The sequence below is a fragment of the Geotrypetes seraphini genome, chromosome 2 (assembly GCF_902459505.1).
Source record: "Geotrypetes seraphini chromosome 2, aGeoSer1.1, whole genome shotgun sequence".
In the NCBI taxonomy this organism is placed as follows: domain Eukaryota; kingdom Metazoa; phylum Chordata; class Amphibia; order Gymnophiona; family Dermophiidae; genus Geotrypetes; species Geotrypetes seraphini.
In genome coordinates this window covers 183,711,928-183,735,041 of record NC_047085.1, presented here as the reverse complement: position 1 = coordinate 183,735,041, position 23,114 = coordinate 183,711,928, and the positions used below count along the sequence as shown (strand labels likewise).

General features: G+C 46.6%; 1 protein-coding gene across 1 annotated transcript in view; it reads right to left on the bottom strand.

The window, feature by feature from the left end:
* Positions 1 to 23,114, bottom strand: part of LOC117355695 (cytidine monophosphate-N-acetylneuraminic acid hydroxylase-like) — a 102,593-nt gene that overhangs the window by 19,394 nt on the left and 60,085 nt on the right. Inside the window, exons 8-10 of the mRNA XM_033934623.1 lie at positions 16,111 to 16,246; positions 11,740 to 11,880; positions 6,274 to 6,448 (exon numbers count right to left, since the gene is read on the bottom strand). Of these exons, the coding sequence (XP_033790514.1) occupies positions 6,274 to 6,448; positions 11,740 to 11,880; positions 16,111 to 16,246 (452 nt within the window). The remainder of the gene's footprint in view (positions 1 to 6,273; positions 6,449 to 11,739; positions 11,881 to 16,110; positions 16,247 to 23,114) is intronic.

Genomic DNA, 23,114 nt, shown 5'->3' with positions numbered 1-23,114 from the left:
TTCCTCCGGGAAGTTGTCCAAACCATTTTGTTTAACCCAGTTGTGTTAACTGCTGTTACCAATGGCGTAGTAAAGATAGGAAGCGCCCGAGGAGGTGGCGCCCTCCTCTCCATGTACCCGCTCTTTCTACACCCACCCACTCCACACTCGCAATCTCCCTCTCCCCTGTACCTCTAAATCTTCACCAGTGCAAGTGGCTTCTTCAGCATGCTCCTCACACCAACATTGGATCATCTGACATCACTTCCTGACCACATGATCTGGAAGTGATTCAGAGGGGAACCAGGCTGGCGCTAGCAACAGGCAGAAGTTGCCCACTCTAGCAAAGATCTACAGAGGTAAGGGGTGGGGGAAGGGATGGTGCAAGTGTGGTGTAGTGAAGGGGAAGGGCAGAGAGGTGCTGGCGCCCCCACTAACACGGCGCCCAGGGCAGTCCATCCCTCTGTCCCCCCTTACTATGCAACTGGCTGTCACCACATCCTCTGGCAACAAGTTCCATAGCTTAACTATTCTTTGAGTCAAAAAAAATATATCCTCCTATTGGTTTTAAAAGTATTTCCTTGTAACTTCATTGAATGTTCCCTAGTCTTTGTAATTCTTAATAGAGTAAAAAACTGATTCACTTGTACCTGTTCTCTTAGATCTCCTCAGCTGGTGTCATATTTGTTGCAGTTGTCTGGGTCTCACTGCTCCTGGGTAGGTAGAACCAACATTTCAGCCATCATGCTGTGGCTTTCTTCAGGCTGTGAAGGGTTGCTTCAAAAGTTTGGTAGAAAAGCAAATTAAACACATTTTGTGAGGGCTATACACAGTGGCGTACCAAGGGGGGGGGGGCGGTCCGCCCCGGGTGCACGCCCCAAGGGGCTGCACAGTCGGCCACCCTCCCTATGAAAAAGCGCTCCATCTAACCACTGCATCCCGGCACCGGCTCCTAAAAAGAGTTATTCTAGCGAGGCGATCTCCAAACCCCAGGGCGAATTTAACCTGGCCAGCAACACGACTTCAATCCATCACGCGGGCTCACTGGTGGGCGAGCGAGTTAAGTCTCCTCTCATTGGTTGCGCTTTGCCGGCCTGCTGTGTGGTAGGTGGAGGCAAAAGGTGACGCAGGCTGGTGGGCGGGGAAAAAGGTGCAGAGCCCACAAGACTTCACCTCCGGCGTCAATTCTAATGTCGGAGAGGAAGTTCTGGGCCAGCCAATCGCTGTCCTCCCCATTAGAACTGGCCTGGCCTGGCTTGGGGAAGGAGCAGAGAGAAATTGGCTGCTGGCTTGGGGGTGGGGATATCGGCAGGATGGCTTGGTGTGGGCAGGGGGAGAGAGAAAGACAGGCAAGCAGAGGGAGAGAGAAAGAAAGGCAGAAATAAAGAGGGGGGCAGGGGGAGAGAGAAAGAAAGGCAGAAAGAAAGAGGGGGGGCAGGGGGAGAGAGAAAGAAAGGCAGAAAGAAAGAAATATTGGCTTTACAGAAGGACCAGAGACTCATGAAATCACCAGACAAAAAGGTAGGAAAAATGATTTTATTTTCAATTTAGTGATCAAAATGTGTCTGTTTTGAGAATTTATATCTGCTGTCTATATTTTGCACTATGGCCCCCTTTTACTAAACCGAAATAGTGGTTTTTAGCGCAGGGAGCCTATTTGCGTTGAGAGCAGCGTGGGGCATTCAGCATAGCTCCCTGCACTAAAAACCACTATTGCGGTTTAGTAAAAAGGGCGGGGGTATTTGTCTATTTTTGTATAGTTGTTACTGAGGTGACATTGCATAGAGTCATCTGCCTTGACCTCTTTGAAAAAACCCCCGAATATAAATGATAATTAACATTTTCTCTGCATACAGTGTGCTTTGTGTTTTTATTGTTGGTAGATCATTTTGACTTTTTCATTTTAAAAGTAGCTTGCAAGCCCAAAAAGTCAAAATGATCATTTATATTCGGGGGTTTTTTCAAAGAGGTCAAGGCAGATGACTCTATGCAATGTCACCTCAGTAACAACTATACAAAAATAGACAAATACCCCCGCCCTTTTTACTAAACCGCAATAGTGGTTTTTAGTGCAGGGAGCTATGCTGAATGCCCCACGCTGCTCTCAACGCAAATAGGCTCCCTCCAGCGGTTGTTTCACTTCTGGCCTGCTCCCCTTCTCAAAGCTGCGGGCGTTGGCTCCTCACGCGATCCGCAGCTGCGTCGGAAGCATTCCCTCTAACATCAGAGAGAAGGCTTCTGACGCAACCGTGGATCGCGTGAGTTGTAGATGCCCGCGGCTTTGAGCAGGGGAACCGGCCAGACATGCTGGGCAGGGAAGAGATGTTGCTGTTGCATAGGGAAGGGGGGGTGGAGAAATGCTGCTGCTGCACAGGGAAGGGAGGAAAGAAATGCTGCTGCTGCACCCAATTGGGGAGAGAGAGAGGGAAGAAGGGAGAAGGAAGACAAGGTAGAGGAACCAGTGATGCCAAGTCCATGGGAGGGAGGGAAAGGAAAAAGGGAAAGGAAAAAAGGAAAAAAGATATCAGACCATGGAGGGGGAGGAAGAGATGCCATGGCATGGGGGGAGGGAAGGGAAGGAGATAGATACCACACCATGGTGTGGAGTAGGAAGGAAGAGAAAGAGAGAGATGCCAAAGCATAGGGGGGTTCATAGTCTAAAGCGCGCGAGGACAAAGGCATGCCGACAACCGAGCGCGGACAACTGAGCGCAGGACTTCAGTACGCCGAAGAAAAACCGTATTTTAAAGGGCTCCGACGGGGGTTGTTGGTGGGGAACCCTCCCACTTTACTTAATAGAGATCACGCTGGCGTTGTGGGAGGTTTGGGGGTTTGCAATCCCCTCATTATACTGGAAACTTTTTTTCCCTGTTTTTTTAGGGAAAAGTTAAGTTTTCAATATAATGTGGTTACACCCCCCACACCCTCCCAACATGGCAGCGTGAGTCAGCGCGGTCCCTATTAAGTAGAGTGGGGGAAGTTTCCCCCACACATCCTCGTCAGAGCCCTTTAAAATATGGGTTTTCTTCAGCGCGATTAAGCCCTGCGCTTAGTTGTCCGCGCGCCTTTGTCCTTGCGCGCTTTTGACCCGTCACTGCATAGGGGAGGGGGGTGGAGACAGAAAAATGGAGAGAGAGGTGAAGCTGAAATGAATCGTGCAAAGGAGAAAAGGGACATAGAGAGAGGGAAGATGCCATATGGAAGGGAAAGAGGGTGGACAGTAGATGGAAGGGGCAGAGAGAATGTGGGAAGTAGATAGAAGCGGTAGAGAGAGAGAGAGAGAGAGAGAGAGAGAGAGAGAGAGAGGGCAGATGTTGCATGGAAGAGAGAGAGGACAAACGCTGTATAGAAAGAAGAGAGCAAAGAGAAGATGATTAAAGCAGAAATGTGGATTGTTACTAAAAAACATATTTTTGGTATGGATGGGGGGGGAGGGATGTCAAAAAATGATGGGCCCCGGGTGTCACATATGCTAGGTACGCCACTGGCTATACACTTAGTCCAGCAAATTTCTAGATTTCTCATCCCATCAAAAAAATAGTTTTCGTCAAACTCTGCAAAATATTCATTGACAGCATCAATGACATCCTCATTCAACAAAAGTTTCTTCCCACTGAGCCAAATCTTTAAGTTCAGGAACAGGAAAAGTTGGATGGGGCCAAGCCCAGGGAATAGGGAGGATGACGAATGAATTCAAAGCCCACTTCATGCAATTTTGCCATTGCAATGGTTGATGTTGTCCTTGTGAAAGAGCACATTTTGTGCACCACATTTGGCCGTTTTTCCTTCAACTCATCTTTCAAACAGTCCAACAATGCTGCATAATAGGCTCCTGTTATTGTTTGACCTGTTTTCAAGTAGTCAATCAGGATTATTCCTTGGGAATCACAAAAATCAGTAGTCACCATCTTCCCAGCTGACAAAATGATCTTTGCCTTCTTTGGCGCACTTTCACCAGTCGATGGACACTGCCTTGACTACTGCTTTGACTTGGGTGTGTGAGGATTGTGATTAATCATCGCTAAACACTGCATTGAAATATCCTTTTGTGTGCATTTCTGGCTGACAGACTATTGTGACACCCATCACGTACACAGTTTTTTTTTTTAATTTGCAGGATGTTAACTATGCATCACATCTGGCTGAAACTGTCACAGATGGTTTGAAGAATGAAGCTAGCCAACAGTGATGCCACTTAATGCACTGTGGTGCCATCTCATGGAAATTTACCAAATGTTTCAAACAACCCTCATATACTGTATACTGGGTCCTCAAATCTAAGGACTTGAGGTAACTGTAGCCAACAGACTTTCCCGCCAAAATTCAAATTTGTGACCAATGGATTTTCCTGCCTCAAATTTGAATTATGGCAGGAAAGTCCATTGGTCACAACTTTAAATTCTGGGGGAAAGAGGCTAGAAGTTAATTAGGACAGTTCCGATTATTTCCCACCAGAATTTAAAGCTGTGACCAATTTCCCAACAAAATTCAAAATTGCTTTTCTTGCCAAAATTCAAATTTGTAACCAACAGACTTTCCTGCCAAAATTCAAAATTTGTGGCAAATGGGCTTTCCTGCCTCAATCACCTCAAGCCCCAGCCAATCAGCTATTTAAAGACAAATTGGAGACCTCACAGCACACCCTGAAGAAAGCCACAGTATGATGGCTGAAACATTGGTTCTACCTACCCAGATGAGGCGAGAACTGCAACAATCACTTTTACCTATTCTACACCACTCAGGATTTTGTAAACCTCAATAAAATCTTTCCTCAGCTGTCTCTTTTTCAAACTGAAGAGCCCTAAACTCTTTAGCCTTTCCTCAAATGAGAGGCGTTCCATTTCCTTTATCATCTTAGTTGCTCTTCTGTGAACCTTTTCTAATTCCACTATATCTTTTTAAAAATATGGCGACTAGAATTGAATCGTAAAATCTTAAGGTGTAGTTAACTGAGTGGTACAGACAACCAGTATACTCCCAATAGCAAGTAATTCACTCAAATAGGGGGGTCTAGAATCAATACTCAGTAGTCCCATTAATCTCTATATCACATATCTAATAGCGTGGTTAATTCAGGAAAAGGCCTCAGAGTTTAGGAGTTCTACGTTCAGTCTATCATCAACTTGCATTTGTCGACATAGTTAAAATCCAAACGGATACTCCGCAATTCAATCATTAGCCAAAAATCTGACTAGAACGGAATGCAATATTCAAGGTGAGGTCACACCATGGAGTGATACAGAGGCATTATAATATTTTTGGCTAAACATAAGAACATAAGAATTGCTGCTGCAGGGTCAGACCAGTGGTCCATCCTGCCCAGCAGTTCGCTCATGCGGGGGCCCCCACGTCAAAGACCAGTGCTCTAAATGAGTCCAGCCTCACCAGCGTACGTCCCAGTTTAGTAGGAACTTGTCCAGCTTAGTCTTGAAACCCTGGAGGGTGTTTTCCCCTACAACAGACTCCGGAAGAGCATTCCAGCTCTCCACCACTCTCTGGGTGAAGAAGAACTTCCTTACGTTTGTACGGAATCTATCCCCTTTAACTTTAGAGAGTGCCCTACCTCCCTACCTTGGAGAGTGTGAACAGTCTGTCTTTATCTACTAAGTATTTTGAATGTTTCGATCATGTCTCCTCTCAGTCTCCTCTTTTCAAGGGAGAAGAGGCCCAGTTTCTCCAATCTCTCACTGTATGGCAACTCCTCCAGCCCCTTAACCGTTTTAGTTGCTCTTCTCTGGACCCTTTCAAGTAGTACCATATCCTTCTTCATGTACGCAACCAGTGCTGGACGCAGTACTCCAGGTGAGGGTGCACCATGGCCCGGTACAGCGGCATGATAACCTTCTCCGATCTGTTCGTGATCCCCTTCTATATCATTCCTAGCATTCTGTTCGCCCTTTTTGCCGCCGCAGCACATTGTATAGATGACTTTATCGACTTGTTGATCAGAACTCCCAAGTCTCTTTCCTGGGAGGTCTCTCCATGTACCGCCCTGGACATCCTGTATTCATGCATGAGATTTTTGTTACCGACATGCATCACTTTGCACTTATCCAAGTTGAACCTCATTTGCCATGTTGATGCCCATTTGCCATGTCAAAGCCCAGTCTTCACACTGGTCTCCATTTTTGATTAACCCTAGCGAACCCTATTTAGACCTACTCATATTTTTGGCATGGATCTGGGGCCATTCCTCTTATGGCATGACAGATTTTCACTTACACTATACAGCTTTGGTCAGTCTATTTAAAACTGCAGCAATGTGCAGCATTTAAGACATTTTCATAGACATACCCGTATTACAAGATTGTAACCTTTAAATCCAGCCCAAGTGAAGTATTCTTCAATCCACAAAGGGTAGAGAAAAATTTCAGCATCCACTGAAGCATTAATAGCATTCAAGTAAGTGTCAAAGTCCCAGCATTTCTTGAAGACAGGAATACCATCAGCAGGCTCTATTATACTTTCACTAAAGTGACAAGAGAGAGAGAGAGAATAGGTGTGATGAAAATTTAATGTTATGGAACTATGAAGATTTTTTAGTGATATGCACAGGGCAAAATTTTTAAGCTCATCGGGGATTTTCTATTTTTGGACTTATTTTGATTTGTTTCATATATTTGGGTTTTTAAAATTTTAATTTTTTAACACTTTAGAACTTTGTAATGCATGTATGGAGAGTAATTTTATAAGAGATTACCTATTTTTAAGCACCAAGAGCATGCCTATTTAGTGTCCGTTCTATTAAGAAAAGTAGGCACCTATTTTTCATAATAGAATGGAGCATAATAGGCAGGGGTCCTTTTACCATGATGTGCTAATGCATTAAAACAGCAAAACCCAAATAGTACCAAAAGGTTCCACAAAGGAAATGAAACAGCAAAACAACAAAAATATTGTGGAAAAGAAGATCGGATGTACCAGTTGTAGTTTAATAAGCGTCCAAATAACTTAAAAAAAATCTTGAAAACAATCCACAAAGTGTGTATACAGTCATGACACCAGCCTACGTTGTAGACATGTGAGCTGTGCTGCTTGTTTTTAGCCTCTTAACTACTTGAATTTTATGTGACTTTTATGTTTTTATATCCAAGATAGCCAAGGATAAGACCCCAGAGGAAGGCATTTTTATTTTGCTGAAACACAGCCCGTGTTGGGTCATTTTTATTGTATACATTATTTGGTTTCTATCCTGTGGGTTACTTGTGACTATATACACTCTTTGTGGATTGTTTCTAAGATTATTGTTTTTAAGTTATTTGGACGCTTATTAAACCATAAACTGGTACATTCGATCTTATGTGCTAATAGATTAACTCCCCTTTTTATAAAGCCACACTAGTGGTTGCCACTGTGGTAGTTGCCCCAAAGCCCATAGGAATTTAAAGGGCATTGAGGCTTCAGCTGCGTGGCAGCTACTAGCATGTCTTTGTGAAAGAGGGGGTAAGTACACTAATAATTAGTGTGCACTAAGGCCCTGATTCTGTATAGGACGCCCAGGAGGTGTCCTATACAGAATCGGTCCTACACTAAACCCCGATTCTGTAACCGGCGTCCATGGTACAGATGCCGGTTAGAGAATCGGGTTAAATTAGACGCGGCCGCTATACTTATGGCAGCAAAGGATCTCCCTGCTGCAATATGTATAGTGGCCACGGTCGCGGCCGCCTGTCCCATCGCCGACAGGAGGATGCCCAATCCTCCTGCAGGAACCCCCCTGGAACCCCCTTCCCCCCCAAACTGGTAATCGCCGACAGGAGGATGCCCAATCCTCCTGCCGGAACCCCCCTGGAACCCCCCTCCCCCCAAACTGGTAATCGCGGGCAGGAGGATGCCCAATCCTCCTGCCGGAAAGCCCGATGGCCCCCCACAAAACTAACCTCCCTCCCCCAACTAACCTTTACATGTTGGTCGGCTGGACGGGTCTTGCTGCCGTCCAGCCGACGGGCCCGCCTCGTGGAAATGAGACGGGCCCGCCCCTTCCCGGCCCATCCACGCTAAATCTAAGGCCTGATTGGCCCAGGCTCTAGAAGCCTGGACCAATCAGGCCTTAGGCATAGCGGGTCCGCCCATCCCCACTAATCCTAAGGCCTGATTGGCCCAGGTGCCTAGCCTGGTGCCTAGCCTGGGCCAATCAGGTCTTAGGATTAATGGGGATGGGCGGACCCGCTATGCCTAAGGCCTGATTGGTCCAGGCTTCTAGAGCCTGGACAAATCAAGCCTTAGATTTAGTGGGGATGGGCCGGGAAGGGGCGGGCCCGTCTCATTTCCACGAGGCGGGCCCATCGGCTGTACGGCAGCAAGACCCGTCCAGCCGACCAACATGTAAAGGTTAGTTGGGAGAGGGAGGTTAGTTTGGGGGGGTCGTCGGGCTTTCCGGCAGGAGGATTGGGCATCCTCCTGCCCGCGATTACCAGTTTGTGGGGAGGGGGGTTCCGGCAGGAGGATTGGGCATCCTCCTGTCGGTGATGGGACAGGCGGCCGCGACTGCGGCCGCTATACTTATTGCAGCAGGGAGATCCCTTGCTGCCATAAGTATAGCGGCCGCGTTTATTTACAATGTAGACCAGCATTTTGCTGGCCTACATTTTAAGCGTCTCTTCCTCTACTAGGGAGACGTGTAGGGCCGCCGAGGTTCGCCTAAGGCCCTTAGGCGAGCTTAGGCATCTTGCGGGTCTCCCTAGGCTCCCGGAGGCACCTTCAATATAGGCGGCCTGCCTGGGGAGCATTTTTTTAAAAAACGTGCATCCCGATTGGCTGATTAGACAGCTGTAGGACGCCTACAGCTTCCTAAAGTCGGGACGCACTTTGGAGAATCAGGGCCTAAGGGCCTGATTCTCAAAATAACATCCCAATTATAGTCAGCAGTAAACGTCCTACTGCCATCTAATGGACCAATCTTATACCTTTAAGCGTTTTAATAAGAGCACATTAAGGGGATAATTCTACAAAGACAGTGTCACCAGTTAGGTGCCAAAAATGTATAAAGAATCTTGGAGTGATGGGGTCTCTAAGGATTTCAAGATGACAAAACAATGAGACATATGGTGGCTAGAACCAGAAGGAGTATAATGAGCAGAAGAAAGGAGGTGTTGATGCCCCTGTACAAATTGTTGGTGACACCCCACTTGGAGTATTGTGTTTAGTTTTGGAGGCCATATCTTGCTAAAGATGTAAAAAGACTTGAAGAGGTTCAGAGAAAAGCGATGAAAACAGTATGGGGTTTGTGTCATAAGATGACCTAAAGATATACACCCTGAAGGAAAGAAGAGACAAGGATGATATGATACAGATTTTCAATATTTAAAAGATGTTGATGATGCGGAGGAACTGAAAGAAATCTCGGTGAATCTGGAAGATGTACTGAGCCAAATCGACAAGTTAAAAACTGATAAATCGCCAGGACTGGATGGTATACATCCCAGGGTACTAAAAGAATGCAAACATGAAATTGCTGACCTGCTGTTAGTGATCTGTAACCTGTCACTAAAACTGTCTGTAGTACCTGAAGATTGGAGGGTGGCCAATGTTATGCCAATTTTTAAAAGGGGTCTAGGGGAGATCCGTGAAATTACAGACCGGTAAGCTTCACTTCGGTGCCTGGCAAATGGTAGAAATGATTATAAAAACTAAAATTGTGGAACATGTAGACATACATGATTTAATGAGACAGAGTCAGCATGGGTTCAGCCGAGGGAGATCTTGCCGCACAAATTTACTTGACTTCTTTGAAGGTGTAAATAAACATGTGGATAAAAGTGAGCTGGTTGATATAGTGTATCTAGATTTTCAGAAAGCTTTTGATAAAGTTCCTCATAAGAGGCTCCTGAGAAAGTTGAAGTGTCATGAAAGCTTTTGATAAAGTTCCTCATAAGAGGCTCCTGAGAAAATTGAAGTGTCATGGGATAGGTAGCGAAGTTTAGTTGTGGATTAGAAATTGGTTATCAGATAGAAAACAGAGGGTAGGGGTAAATGGTAATTTTCTCAATGGAGTAGAGAGTTGCGCGGGGACAGAAATCCCACCCGTCCCCACCCGTCCCTGCCAAAGTCCCACCCGTCCCCACCCGTCCCCGTGAGGACTCCCACCCGTCCCCACCCGTCCCCGTGAGGAATCCCTCCGTCCCCACCCGTCCCCGCGAGGAATCCCCTACGTCCCCGCGAGGAATCTCCTACGTCCCCGCCCGTCCCTATAAACTACAGAAATAGTTATTTCATTTAATTATGCTACTGAATTAAAGGCTCTGGTAGAAACCCATTTAAAAATAAGCAAAAAGACTTTATTAATTTGGAAATATTAATTGGGAAGAATACATACTTTGTAAACGGGTTTCTACCAGAGCCTCTAATGTTTATAAATTTTTATCAACACAACTAATATACTACTTTATCCTTAAGCAAAAAAAAAAAAAAAAAGAATTTTTTTCCTACCTTTATTGCCTGGTTTCTGCTTTCTTCATGTTCTCATTCAATTCCTTCCATCCACTGCCTCTCTTCTCTCTGTGTCTTCCATTTGCTCTGTTACTGTGCCTCTCCCTTTCTCCCCCCTCCCAAATTGGTCTGGCACCCATCTTTTTCCCTCCGCTCCCCCCATAGTCTGGCACCTCTGCCTTCTTCCCTGCCAGCGTCTTCTTCCCATTCCCTCTTCCCCATTTCCTTTCAGTGTCCTTCTCCCCCACCATCTTCCCCATGTCCTGTCAGGCAGCATCCTTCTCCCCCCTCTGCCTTCCCCATGTCCTTTCAGTGTCCTTCTCCCCCCTCTGTCTTCCCCATGTCCTTTCAGCGGCCTTCTCCCCCCTCTGTCTTCCCCATGTCCTTTCAGCGGCCTTCTCCACCCCTGTTTTCCCCATGTCCTTTCAGTGGCATTCTCCACCCCTTTGTCTTCCCCAGTGCTTTCAGGGTCCTTCCCCCCCCCCCTCCCATTTACCCCATGTCCTTTCAGCGTTCTTTTCCACCCCTTTGTTTTCCCCAGTGCTTTCAGCGGCCTTCTCCCCCCTTAAGCGTCTTTTCTTCTCCACTCCACCTTTCCTCCCTCCCTGCCTCCACCTTTGTGGCGCTTTTGCACCGGACCGACAACAGAACAGGCCCGGTTGGACAAATCTCCCTGTCCTGTAGCCGCGAATCTAAATTACCTTCTTACAGCAGCTGGAGTAGTGAAGCTGCTGTAAGAGGTAATTTAGATTTGCGGCTACAGGGCAGGGAGATTTGTCGGCCGGGCCTGTTGTCGGTCGATCGGGGGACCTGACCGGCTGTGCACATTCTCCGGGGCAGACCGCCCCCTCCCCCCTCTTTCGTTGGGTAAATGCAGGGTTTTCTCACAGGGGCATTTTGCCTAAACCTAATATTCACAGGTCTGGAAGCAAACCTAGCAGAACTGGGCTGAGTTTCCATGTCTTCAGCTTCTGAATAGTCAGTTAGGACCTCATCTTTAGTCAAATCCTCCCTAGTGTAAACAGGAAACCTAGGCTGCTGGGCTCTGCGGGGCTTGGGAACAACTTTCCTAGCCCTATCTCTGCCTCTCCTGGGGTTTCTAGCTGGTATTAAAAAGCACTGCTTGCCAACTTCTCCTGCCGACTGGAAAACAATGTACAGGAGATGGGGAGAACAGACAGAATTCTATGTCCAGATGTAATACTGCTTCCCATCCACAATTCTTTCTGCCAGCAGATAATTTACCAGAAGAAAAAAACCTACCGGTACCTTGCAACTCATTAAATTTCAAGACCTGTCTTAAACATGTGTCTTAAAAATATATATTTTTACCTGTCTGTAGGGTCTTTCAGCATTCTAGCCAGATCCAGCGTAGCTCCAGGTTTCGGGGTCCATGTTAATACATCTGAATTATTTCTAACGAGTCTGTTGAGTTCATCTGGATCATTCTTGAGATTCGTTTCCTTGATGTACCTAAATTATCAAAGTAATGCTTTTATTAAAGGTACATCTGGGTAACTACAAAAGCTACAAAAACAACAATAAAACTGCAGATGCAATGTACAAGGTGTAAAAACTAATCTTTATTGAAGAGGATCCAGTGTAGCATAAAAATTTTTTTTTAAAAAATATATTGGTTCTCGAGTGTGAGTCCACAGGACCTGAAACGGTCCGTGTTTCGGAAAACACTCCTTCCTCAGGGGTCCGAAATTTGCATATACAAAGACACAGAGAACCTGACAAACCAAGTAAAGCTTAAAAGGCGCGGGAGTCCTCCTATCCAGCAGCCCAACGGGCTTGCAGACAGCGAAAACGAAAGCTACTCCTGACGGAATTCTGTGCAACTGTGCAACACAGAATTTCTGCAGACTTGCGCAGTCATGCAGAATTTCCCTTTTCTGTGCAGAATCTCTTTCCTCTGCGACGTCCATCCCTGAAGTGTTGTTTCTATGGGTCATGGCAGCGGTAGCGATTCCCATACGCTGCCTGCTGCTAACCCGGACGCTTTTACTTTGTCAAGGAGAGGCTTCTGGTTTAGTGGCAGCATGTGGGAATCGCTGCCGCTGCTAGGACCCACTGAAGCAACAACCTTAGGGAGAGAGAGCTGTGAGTGGGGGAGGAGTTTGCCTCATTCTAGGCAAGTGGGTTTAATAGTGTAAGGATCTGTAATTATAACTGGAAGCAAAAGCTGTTAATATTTTCAGAATTTATACACTCACTTTCAGCATCCCTACCTACCACACCCCAATTTGTAGCTAACATTGAAAAACTGGGACCCTTTTCTAAATTGGGCAATTTTAATAATTGCTTGTGCAGTTAATGACGATGGCAACAATCTGGCTGTAACATTTTACCTGTCATCACTCATAGGGCTCCTTTTACTAAGCTGCGCTAGCGGTTTTGCCTCGTGCGCTAGACGCTAATGCCACCATTGAGCTGGCGTTAGTTTTTGGCGTGTAGCGTGGGGTTAGCGTCCACGGTAATGTAGCATGCGCTAAAAACACTAGCGAACCTTAGTAAAAGGAGCCCATAGTCTTACTGTTTGTTGGAAATAATTAGATTGTTGGATCCAGTGCTGTTTATTTTTGAGTTTATATCATGACCAAGAGTTATCTGTTTCAATTTAGCTACATATCTCAATTTATTAAAAGCATTTGCCATCTGTCATTTATATTAAATTTGATTTCTCATAAAAAAGTACTATTGACTCAACACAGCTCAATCCACAAGAGTTTTCTGACATCCTTCACCTGTCTTTCATTCATTTTTAGTATTTTTTATATTTTTAAATAATTTCTTATTAAGGAATCAAAAGGAACAGACAATAAAAACACCACAGAGCAATTTAATATACAGAAGGTGTCAGCAGATAAAACAGAAGCAAACAAACAGAACATCAAATAGGTGCAAGCAATTTCCTCTAGATTACAGGGGTAGGTAATTCCGGTCCTCAAGAGCCGGAGCCAGGTCAGGTTTTCAGGATATCCACAATAAATATGCATGAGATAGATTTGCATCTCAAGGAGGCATAAGAACATAAGAAAGCCTCTGCTGGGTCAGACCAGAGGTCCATCGCGCCCGGCAGTCCACTAATGCAGTGGCCCATCAGGTCCAGGACCTGTACAGTAATTCTCTATCTATACCCTTCAATCCCCTTTTCCTTCAGGAAATCATCTAATCCCTTCTTGAAACCCAATAGCGTACTTTGTCCTATCAGTGCATGCAAATCCGTCTCATACATATTCATTGTGGATATCCTGAAAACCTGACCTGGCTCCGGCTCTTGAGGACCGGAATTGCGTACCCCTGCTCTAAAACAAATAGAAAACAGAGGGGTTAGCGCTGTAGTTTTAACTGCTCTCTTGTTGTGCCATGAGTTGCACTGTCGGGATAAAGGCGTTCTTGGATATCTCACGTCAGTGTTAAGAACATAAAAATTGCCGCTGCTGGGTCAGACCAGTGGTCCATCGTGCCCAGCAGTCCGCTTACGCGGCGGCCTGGGTCAAAGACCAGCGCTCCAACCGAGACCAGCCCTACCTGTGTACGTTCCGGTTCAGCAGGAACCTGTCCAACTTTGTCTTGAATCCCTGGAGGGTGTTCTCCCCTATAACAGACTCCGGAAGAGCGTTCCAGTTTTCCACCACTCTCTGGGTGAAGAAGAACTTCCTTATGTTTGTATGGAATCTATCCCCTTTTAACTTTAGAGAGTGCCCTCTTGTTCTCCCTACCTTGGAGAGGGTGAACAACCTGTCTTGAATGTATCTTGAATGTTTCGATCATGTCCCCACTGCTAGTGTTCAAAACCACAACTTCTAATTTAGTACTGGGGGCAACTGAAAACACGAAAGAAGATGCATGTGTCTATTAAACTGTATTTGCTCACTCCTTCTCTTCCAAGTTTATTTACAGTTTGATAGACCAGCCATCAGCGAGTATCTGCTCTACATTACTGCTGACTTTAATATCTGGGATTTGTTTTCCTTTGTTCATATAAAAAAATAATCTTTTTCTTTGTATGAGAGAGGCTGCTGCTTGTTATCACCCTTTAATTCAATGAATACTAACATGGGTTTCAGTTTTTAAGTTTGCATGTTTTTTTGGAGCGGGATTAGTTAAATATTAACACCCTCTCCCACTGATATTTCGTACTATGGTGCTACATGTTTGATAATATTGTTTTATTGTTTAGGAAGGGGATAACAAACTGTGATTAAAATGTGTTTTCTTTCTTTAATTTTCCTATTTTAAAGTCACAGAAATTCATACAAACAGTCTCACCCTTTTAGAAGATACTAAGGGCCTGATTCACTAACCTGCCCGATCGTGACCGATCCGTGTCCGATCTGGGCAGGGCCGATCAATTCAAGAAAGAAGAATATTCAAATGGGAGCGATCGGAGGCACGCCCCCCCATCCGACGACATGTGTAGCGATCCTGACGCATGCACAGACCATCTACTTTGCTTGCAGATGGTCTGCGCATGCGTTTCTTTTTTAACTTCTTTTTTTTTTTTTGCTTCGACATGGTTTTTTGTTAGGCTTGACTGCAGGATTGATCTGTACTAGTCTGGCTTGTTTAGTTTTACAATGGGTGTATTGATGTTGTACTGCTCACTGCAGTATGCAAGATGCTGCCTTTTCCTAGGTTCTCATGTGTGACATGTGGCTTGTTACTAAAAATCATGTTTTTTGTACAAATGGGGAGGGGTGTCAAAAAATGATGGGCCCCGGGTGCCACATATGCTAGGTACGCCACTGCTTTATGAAATGATCCACCAACAAAAGTGCTCATATGTTCAAAGCATAGGTTGCTGAAGGGACCATCAAAGCGCTTTCACTGTCCCAATCCGCCAAAGCATATTTTTCTTTAAACAGTCTTATATCAGCAACTAATGAACCTTATCTCTGAAAAATCCTTGCTTGCCGTTGACTCAAAGTTTTTTGGCTCCCCATTGCCTGAACGGATTATACATTTGCAACAGTCCATAACTCATTACACACTATTACAACATCAGAGTCACCACTCCAGGGTACTTGAAGAGAGTATACCCGCTGGCCAATTTATAAAGATTAAGAGATTATGTTCTGATGACGAGTTTCAATATCAGGCACAGATATTATACAGTAAGTTTCTCCTATGGCCTATGGACTTCTCTTTTAGGAAATTATCCAAACCTTGTTTAAATCCCGCTAAGCTAGCTGATTTCACCACAATCTCCAACAATGAATTCCAGAGTTTAATTACACGTTGAGTGAAGAAATATTTTCTCCGGTTTGTTAGGAGGAATAAACATAAGAATATGGAGAAAAGAAAGCGGGGGGAGAAAAGATGTAAGGCCTTTCTCCAATCTTCTACTACAGTTTGACATTCTATAATTCTTACGTTGGAAGATATAATGTAAACATTTCAGGCTTCTGTGTACCTGTATTATAATGATAATATTGCAGTGATAGTGTACATGATGCCAAGTTTTAATGAACAATCATAAAAAATATAAATATAGTCATAAAACAGTTTGTAGCTAAAAGATACATCAATCCCTTTGTACACCATCACTGCAGTTTTTGCCTTTGTTTTTCGACTCGATATTTCACTGCAGTTCTGTTGGATTTTTTGTTTGTTATTGCCTTATAATGATAATATAGCATGGTTTTCATGAGTTAATTTCCTATACAGGTACAACCGCTACTAAATTCAACATACTTATCTGATGGATGGGCTTCAATAAAGTACCCAGCAAATGGGCAGAAAATTCTGGGTTTCAGATCCTTCACAAGTTGTACCTTGTAATTAAGGAGTTTCTTTCTTTCATTTTTAATGAACTGAGTTTTCCAATTCTCTGGAATCATAAAGAAGGTTTGTTAGACACTATGGGGCTCATAATAATAATTTTAAAAAGTCTAAAAAGTGGCCTAAATGGATACTTGGACGATCAAAAAGCCTGATCGCCCAAGTACCCATAATCAAAGCTGGTTTTAGACGTATCTAAAACCAGCTTAGGCCTTTCCCCTGCCTCTAAACGCAGAGAGCGAAAAGAGGCATTTTTAGAGGAGGGGAAAGGGCGGGAGGTGGGCCGACCTAGATATAGGAATACAGCAGGTATAACCAAACATTTTGACAGGTTGCCGAGTCGGCACATATACATTTTGACTTAGACCAAGTCAAAACAGGTATAAGTGCCGAAAAAGGGCCCGCGATCAGCTCAGCAGCCCGGCAACCTACCCACCCCCCTACAGCAACTATCATGGCAGGAGAGATGGCTCATCTCTGCTGCCGCGATGGCGATCACCCACTATCCAAACTACCGCGACCCATGGAAGGAGAGATGCCCAATCTCTCCTGCTGCGGTTTGTGGCAGTTCGGGTGGAGGGGTGATTGTATCACGGCAGGGGAGATAGCCAATCTCTCCTGCCGCGATAATGATCCTGAAGTGCTGTCAACTGCGGCACTTTGGATTGTTATCACAGCAGGAGAGATTGGCTATCTCCCCTGCAGCGATGCGATCACCCCCCCTTGACAAGATCGGGCAGGAGGGTTCCCAAGCTCTCCTGCCCTGGAGAGCCGTGACACCCCCCCAACGATCGGGCCAGGACGGAGCCCAAGCCCTCCTGCCCTGGAGAGCCGCGACCCCCCACCCACAACGATCGGGCCAGGAGGGAGCCCAAGCCCTCCTAGCCAGGTGACCCCCCCACAACGATCGGCCCAAGCTCTCCTGGCCAGATGACCCCCCCCAACCTCCCACCCCCACTAAGATCCAGGCAGGAGGGATCCCAGGTCTTCCTGCCCTCAATGCACCTCCTCACGATCGGCCACCTTGAACCCCCAATTGGCCCCCATCCACCGACCCCATGACCCCCTGCCAACCCCTCGACCCACCCCCACCCCCTCCTCATACCTGTAAATATATTGGCTGGACGGACGGGTCCCAAGCCCGCCTGTCAGGCTGGCCCTTCATCCATCGAATGGTGGGCCTTAGGGCCTGATTAGCCCACCTGAAACCCCGCCCAAAGGTGGGGCCAGAGGTGCCTGGGCCAACTGGAATCAACCCAGTAGCCATAGGCCCCTCCTGTGGGCGGTGCCTTAGGCACATGGGCTGGGTTGGGCAGGGCCAACTGGAATCAGCTCAGTAGCCTTAGGCCCCACCTGTAGGCGGGGTTTGAGGGGCCTGGGTCAATCAGGCTCTAAGGCCCGCCATTCGATGGATGGCTGGCCTGCCAGACAGGCTTAGAACCCATCCATCCAACCAACGTATTTACGGGGAGGGGGTTGGGGTGGGGGGTTGAGGGGTTGAGGGGTCAGCAGGGGGTCACAGGGTTGGCGGGTGGGGGGGGGGCGATCAGACGTTCGGGGGGGCGATTGTGAGAGGGGGTGTGCCGAGGGCAGGAGGGCCTTGGATCCCTCCTGCCCAGATCTTAGTGGGGATGAGGGGTAGGGGGGTCACCTGGCCAGGTGGGCTTGGGCTCCCTCCTGGTCTGATCGTTATGGGGGGGTCGCGGCTCTATGGGGCAGGAGGGCTTGGGCTCCCTCCTGGCTTGATCATTGTGGGGGGGGGTGGTCACGGCTCTCCGGGTCAGGAAGGCTTGGGCTCCCTCCTGCCCCAATGCTGTCGGGGCGGTCGCGACTCAACGGGGCAGGAGAGCTTGGGCTCCCTCCTGCCCAGATCGTTGTCGGGGGGGGGGGGGGGGTGGATTCTGTAACCGGTGTTGTTTTTGACACTGGTTACAGAATCCAGCTTTTAGGTGAAGGACTGGCTCCTCCTTCACCTAAAAGCTCTTGTGTTGGGCATTTGGAAATTAGGCTTTTTTTGGTTAATTATATGTTGTTAGTGTAGACGTAGTGGTGGTCTGGGCATTTAAACAGCTGAACGTAGAGGCAGACCGTTATCAATAAAAACCTCCTTTTGGACTTTTTTTTTAATAATGGACATTTTCCCTGCTTCTACTTTCAATGTTTAGGGCCTTAAGCCAAAAGGGGACTTAGACTTTTTTAAAATTATGCCCCTCCACGCTCTTACAATAACAGCAGCTGCACCAGATTATGTAAGCATTCCACTGGCAAAACTGCCACTGTACTTGCATACAACTGATCAACAAACTGTAAGCACAATATAGAAACATAATATAGAACAGGGGTATCAAAGTCCCTCCTTGATGGCCGCAATCCAGTCAGGTTTTCAGGATTTCCCCAATGAATATGCATGAGATCTATTTGCATGCACTGCTTTCATTGTATGCTAATAAATAAATATTACGCAAAAGGAAAGAAGCGATTACAAATCATCCAGAACACTGCCGTTAAACTTATTCATAATGGAAAAAAATATGATCACATTACTCCTTTTCTAATCAAATCTCACTGGCTTCTTATTAATCACCGCATCACTTTTAAAATTCTATTACTAGTATTCAAAACCCTTTTCACTAACGAACCCCAATTTATCAATAAATCACTTATTCCTTATAATATGTTGCATTCTCTTCGGTCTACTAACCAAAAACTCACTTATTCTTTATAATATGTTGCATTCCCTTCGGTCTACTAACCAAAAACTCACTTATTCTTTATAATATGTTGCGTTCCCTTCGGTCTACTAACCAAAAACTCTTAGGGCTCCTTTTATCAAGCTGCGGTAGGCGGTTAACACGCGGAATACCGCCTGCCGCGCTAGTCGCTAATGCCTCCATTGAATAGCAGGATATATGGGGTAAGGAAGAAGTACTGTGGGTTAATCTGGAAAGAGGAAATGGAAAATGTACTTACCATATATGCTTGAATATAGGATGAGATTTTTGGACCAAAAATGAGGGTCTCATCTTATATTTGGGTCATCACCCAGAGATCACCCAACAACCTCCCGGACTTCCTGCAGGCTTGCCATTAGGCCGGGATAGGAGGGATCCTTCCCGTCTCCTGTCCTAGCCGACACTAACAATTACCATCACCTTCCCTCCATCCGTCGCGTACCTTTTCCTTGGTAGTCCAGTGGTGAAGCCCGCGCAGAACCCCTCCTGCTGATCTCACTTTCAATGGCGCATACTGGCTGGCACGCAGAAGTGAGCTATTCGAACTCCCGGACAGCCCTGTAACGCTCCTTGATAGGCTGTCTCCAGTTCTCACGGGACTCGTGGCAGCCATCCAGGGAGTGGTGCAGGGCCATGCCGGAGCTCGAAAAGCTCGCTTCTGTGTGCCGACCTGGGTGCGCCGCTGGCTGCTAGCTGTGAAATAGGCAGGAGGGGTTCAGCGCGGGATACTCCAATAAACCACCAGGGAAAAGGTACGTGATGGAGGGAGGGAGGGGGGTAGTAATTGTTAGTACCTGCCGGGACATGAGATGGGAGGGATCCCTCCTGTCCCGGCCTATCACTAGGTGGTTTCAATAAAAATAAACAATCATCTGCCGTTAAGTGCTATCATCAGTTACGGGAAACGGTTAATCTGCTGGCTGGGTTGGAGGGCAGAGGGGAGTACAGGACAATCAAGCCACTGTGAGGTTGATTCTTTTTGGTGGCAAGAGGGTAAAGGGAAGGAAGGTAGGACAGGGTGCAGAGCCTGGTTGGGAATGAGGGGGGCTGGGTTCAGAGCCTGGTAGGGAAGGGGACTGAGTGCAGATCCTGGCAGGGCATGGCACTTGAATATTAAGCCCCCGTCTTATATTTGAGTCAACCATTTCTCCTCCTTTTTGGGGGAAAAATGGGGGTCTCAACTTATATTTGAGTATATACGGTACATTGGTGTGCTATACATACCTGCTTCTCAATCAGAAGAGGTAGATAAAGAGCTAATTAAAGACATTCACAAGATAGCTATAAAAGGGGAAATACTACTAACAGGTGATTTTAATATGATGTATGTTGATTGGGGCATTTCTGTTCTTGAGTCATCTAGAAGCAAAGAGATCTTGGATTCACTATAGAAAACCTATTCATGCAGTTGATAATAGAACCCACGTAGGATGGAGCTATTCTGAACATGGTGCTCATGAATGGGGAAGGTGCTTCTGATGTTACAGTGGATGATCATTTCTCATCTAGTGATCACCAAATGGTGTGGTTCAATATTAATATACACGAGGTGACAGTTTATTCAGGATTGAAGGTTCTAGACCAAGGTTCTAGACCAAGTTCTTAAACTTGTCCTGGGGGACCCCAGTTGGGTTTTCAAAATATCCCTAATGAATATGCATGAGGTAGATTTGCATATAATAGAGGTAACAGGCATGCAAATCTGCCTCACGCATATGGGGAGTGTGTGGTGCAGTGGTTAGAGCTACAGCCTCAGCACCCTGAGGTTGTGGGTTCAAATCCCTCATTGTTCCTTGTGATCCTGTGCAAGTCACTTAATCCCCCCATTGCCCCAGGTACACAAGATGGAGCTTGAGCCCACCAGGACAAATAGGGAAAAAAGACAAAGTATCTGAATGTAAAACAACTTAGGATATAAGTGATATGTAAATAAATAAGAACATAAGAATAGCCGTACTGGGTCAGACCAATGGTCCATCTAGCCTAGTAGCCCATCCTCAGAGTGGCCAATCCAGGTCACTAGTAACTGGCAAAAACCCAAAGAGTAGCAACATTCCATGCTACTAATCCAGGGCAAGCAGTGACTTCCTCCGTGTCTTTTAAAGAACAGACTATGGACGTTTCCTCCAGGAAACTGTCCAAACCTTTCTTAAAACCGACTACATTATCTGCTCTTACCACAACCTCTGGTAATGCGTTCCACAGCTTATCTATTCTCTGAGTGAAAATATACATCCTCCTATTGGTTTTAAAAGTATTTCCCTGTAACTTCATTGAGTGTCACCTAGTCTTTGAAATTTTTGATGGAGTGAAAAATCGATCCACCTGAATGGTATTAATATACAGGAGACAAATATTTCAACTCCAGAATGAGAGGACATAAGATGAAGTTAAAAAGTTATAAGCAAGGCCAGCCGAAGGGAGACACTGTAGGAGCTGTGCCTAGTCCTGAGCACATGGTAGAACAGTCCTGAGAACATGGCAGAACAGTGAGCGGAGCAGGGAGCAGAGAGTGTGCTAGCAGGAAAGAGCGGAGAGAGGAGCAGAGAAGGTGGTGCTAGCAGGGGAAGAGGCGAGAGCTAACTCCGCCCACCCCCGACGTCACCAGACAAACTCCCCTCATAAAAGGGGACGAGCCAACGGCAGAGAGTCCACAGTGCAAGGCCAGCCGAAGGGAGACTGTAGGAGTTGTGCCTAGTGCTGAGCACATGGCAGAACAGTCCTGAGCACATGGCAGAACAGTGAGCGGAGCAGGGAGCAGAGAGTGTGCTAGCAGGAAGGAGCGGAGAGAGGAGCAGAGAAGGCGGTGCTAGCAGGGGAAGAGGTGAGAGCTAACTCCGCCCACCCCCGATGTCACCAGCAAAACTCCCCCCATAAAAGGGGACGAGCCAACGGCAGAGAGTCCACAGTGCAAGGCCAGCCGAAGGGAAACACTGTAGGAGCTGTGCCTAGTCCTGAGCACATGGTAGAACAGTCCTGAGCACATGGCAGAACAGTGAGCAGAGCAGGGAGCAGAGAGTGTGCTAGCAGAAAGGAGCGGAGAGAGGAGCAGAGAAGGCGGTGCTAGCAGGGGAAGAGGCGAGAGCTAACTCCGCCCACCCCCGACGTCACCAGACAAACTCCCCTCATAAAAGGGGACGAGCCAACGGCAGAGAGTCCACAGTGCAAGGCCAGCCGAAGGGAGACTGTAAGAGCTGTGCCTAGTCCTGAGCACATGGCAGAACAGTCCTGAGCACATGGCAGAACAGGGAGCGGAGCAGGGAGCAGAGAGTGTGCTAGCAGGAAGGAGCGGAGAGAGGAGCAGAGAAGGCGGTGCTAGCAGGGGAAGAGGTGAGAGTTAACTCCGCCCACCCCCGACGTGACCAGCCAAACTCCCCTCATAAAAGGGGACGAGCCAACGGCAGAGAATCCACAGTGCAAGGCCAGCCGAAGGGAGACTGTAGGAGCTGTGCCTAGTCCTGAGCACATGGTAGAACAGTCCTGAGCACATGGCAGAACAGTGAGCGGAGCAGGGAGCAGAGAGTGTGCTAGCAGGAAGGAGCGGAGAGAGGAGCAGAGAAGGCGGTACTAGCAGGGGAAGAGGCGAGAGCTAACTCCGCCCACCCCCGATGTCACCAGCCAAACTCCCCCCATAAAAGGGGACGAGCCAACGGCACGCAGCCGTTCGGCGCTCGGCAAAGGCGAGCGGCAAAGGCGCTCCCCTTAGCGAGAGCGCCTTTGAGAAGGGCGTCAAGAAGGGCCTCAAGGAAAGGCTCTGGATAACCGCCAAGGTAAGGTTTTAACACATAACAAGGTGGAGTACAACCACCAGGCACATACAACTGGCTATTTAACCTTTAGACTATCTTTTAAACTTTCTATCCAACTTTCAAACCAGGTAGACCTTTCTATCTAGCCAACATGCAGGCAGACCTCTCTAACTAAGCAACAGCCAGACCTTACCAGTCACTCTATCCTTTAAACTTTCAAACTATTTAATAGGCAGCCCTTTCTAGCCAACTAACAAGCAGGCAGAATAAACTAACAATTAACTAACTACCTCTATCCTTCCATCTTTCAAACTCTGACAGGCAGACTTTCATATTATCTAACAGACTTTTCTAGCTCACTAACGATCAGGCAGACATAACTAACTAACAAATATCTAAACTAATTAAAAAAAAAAAAATTTTGAAAATAGCAGAA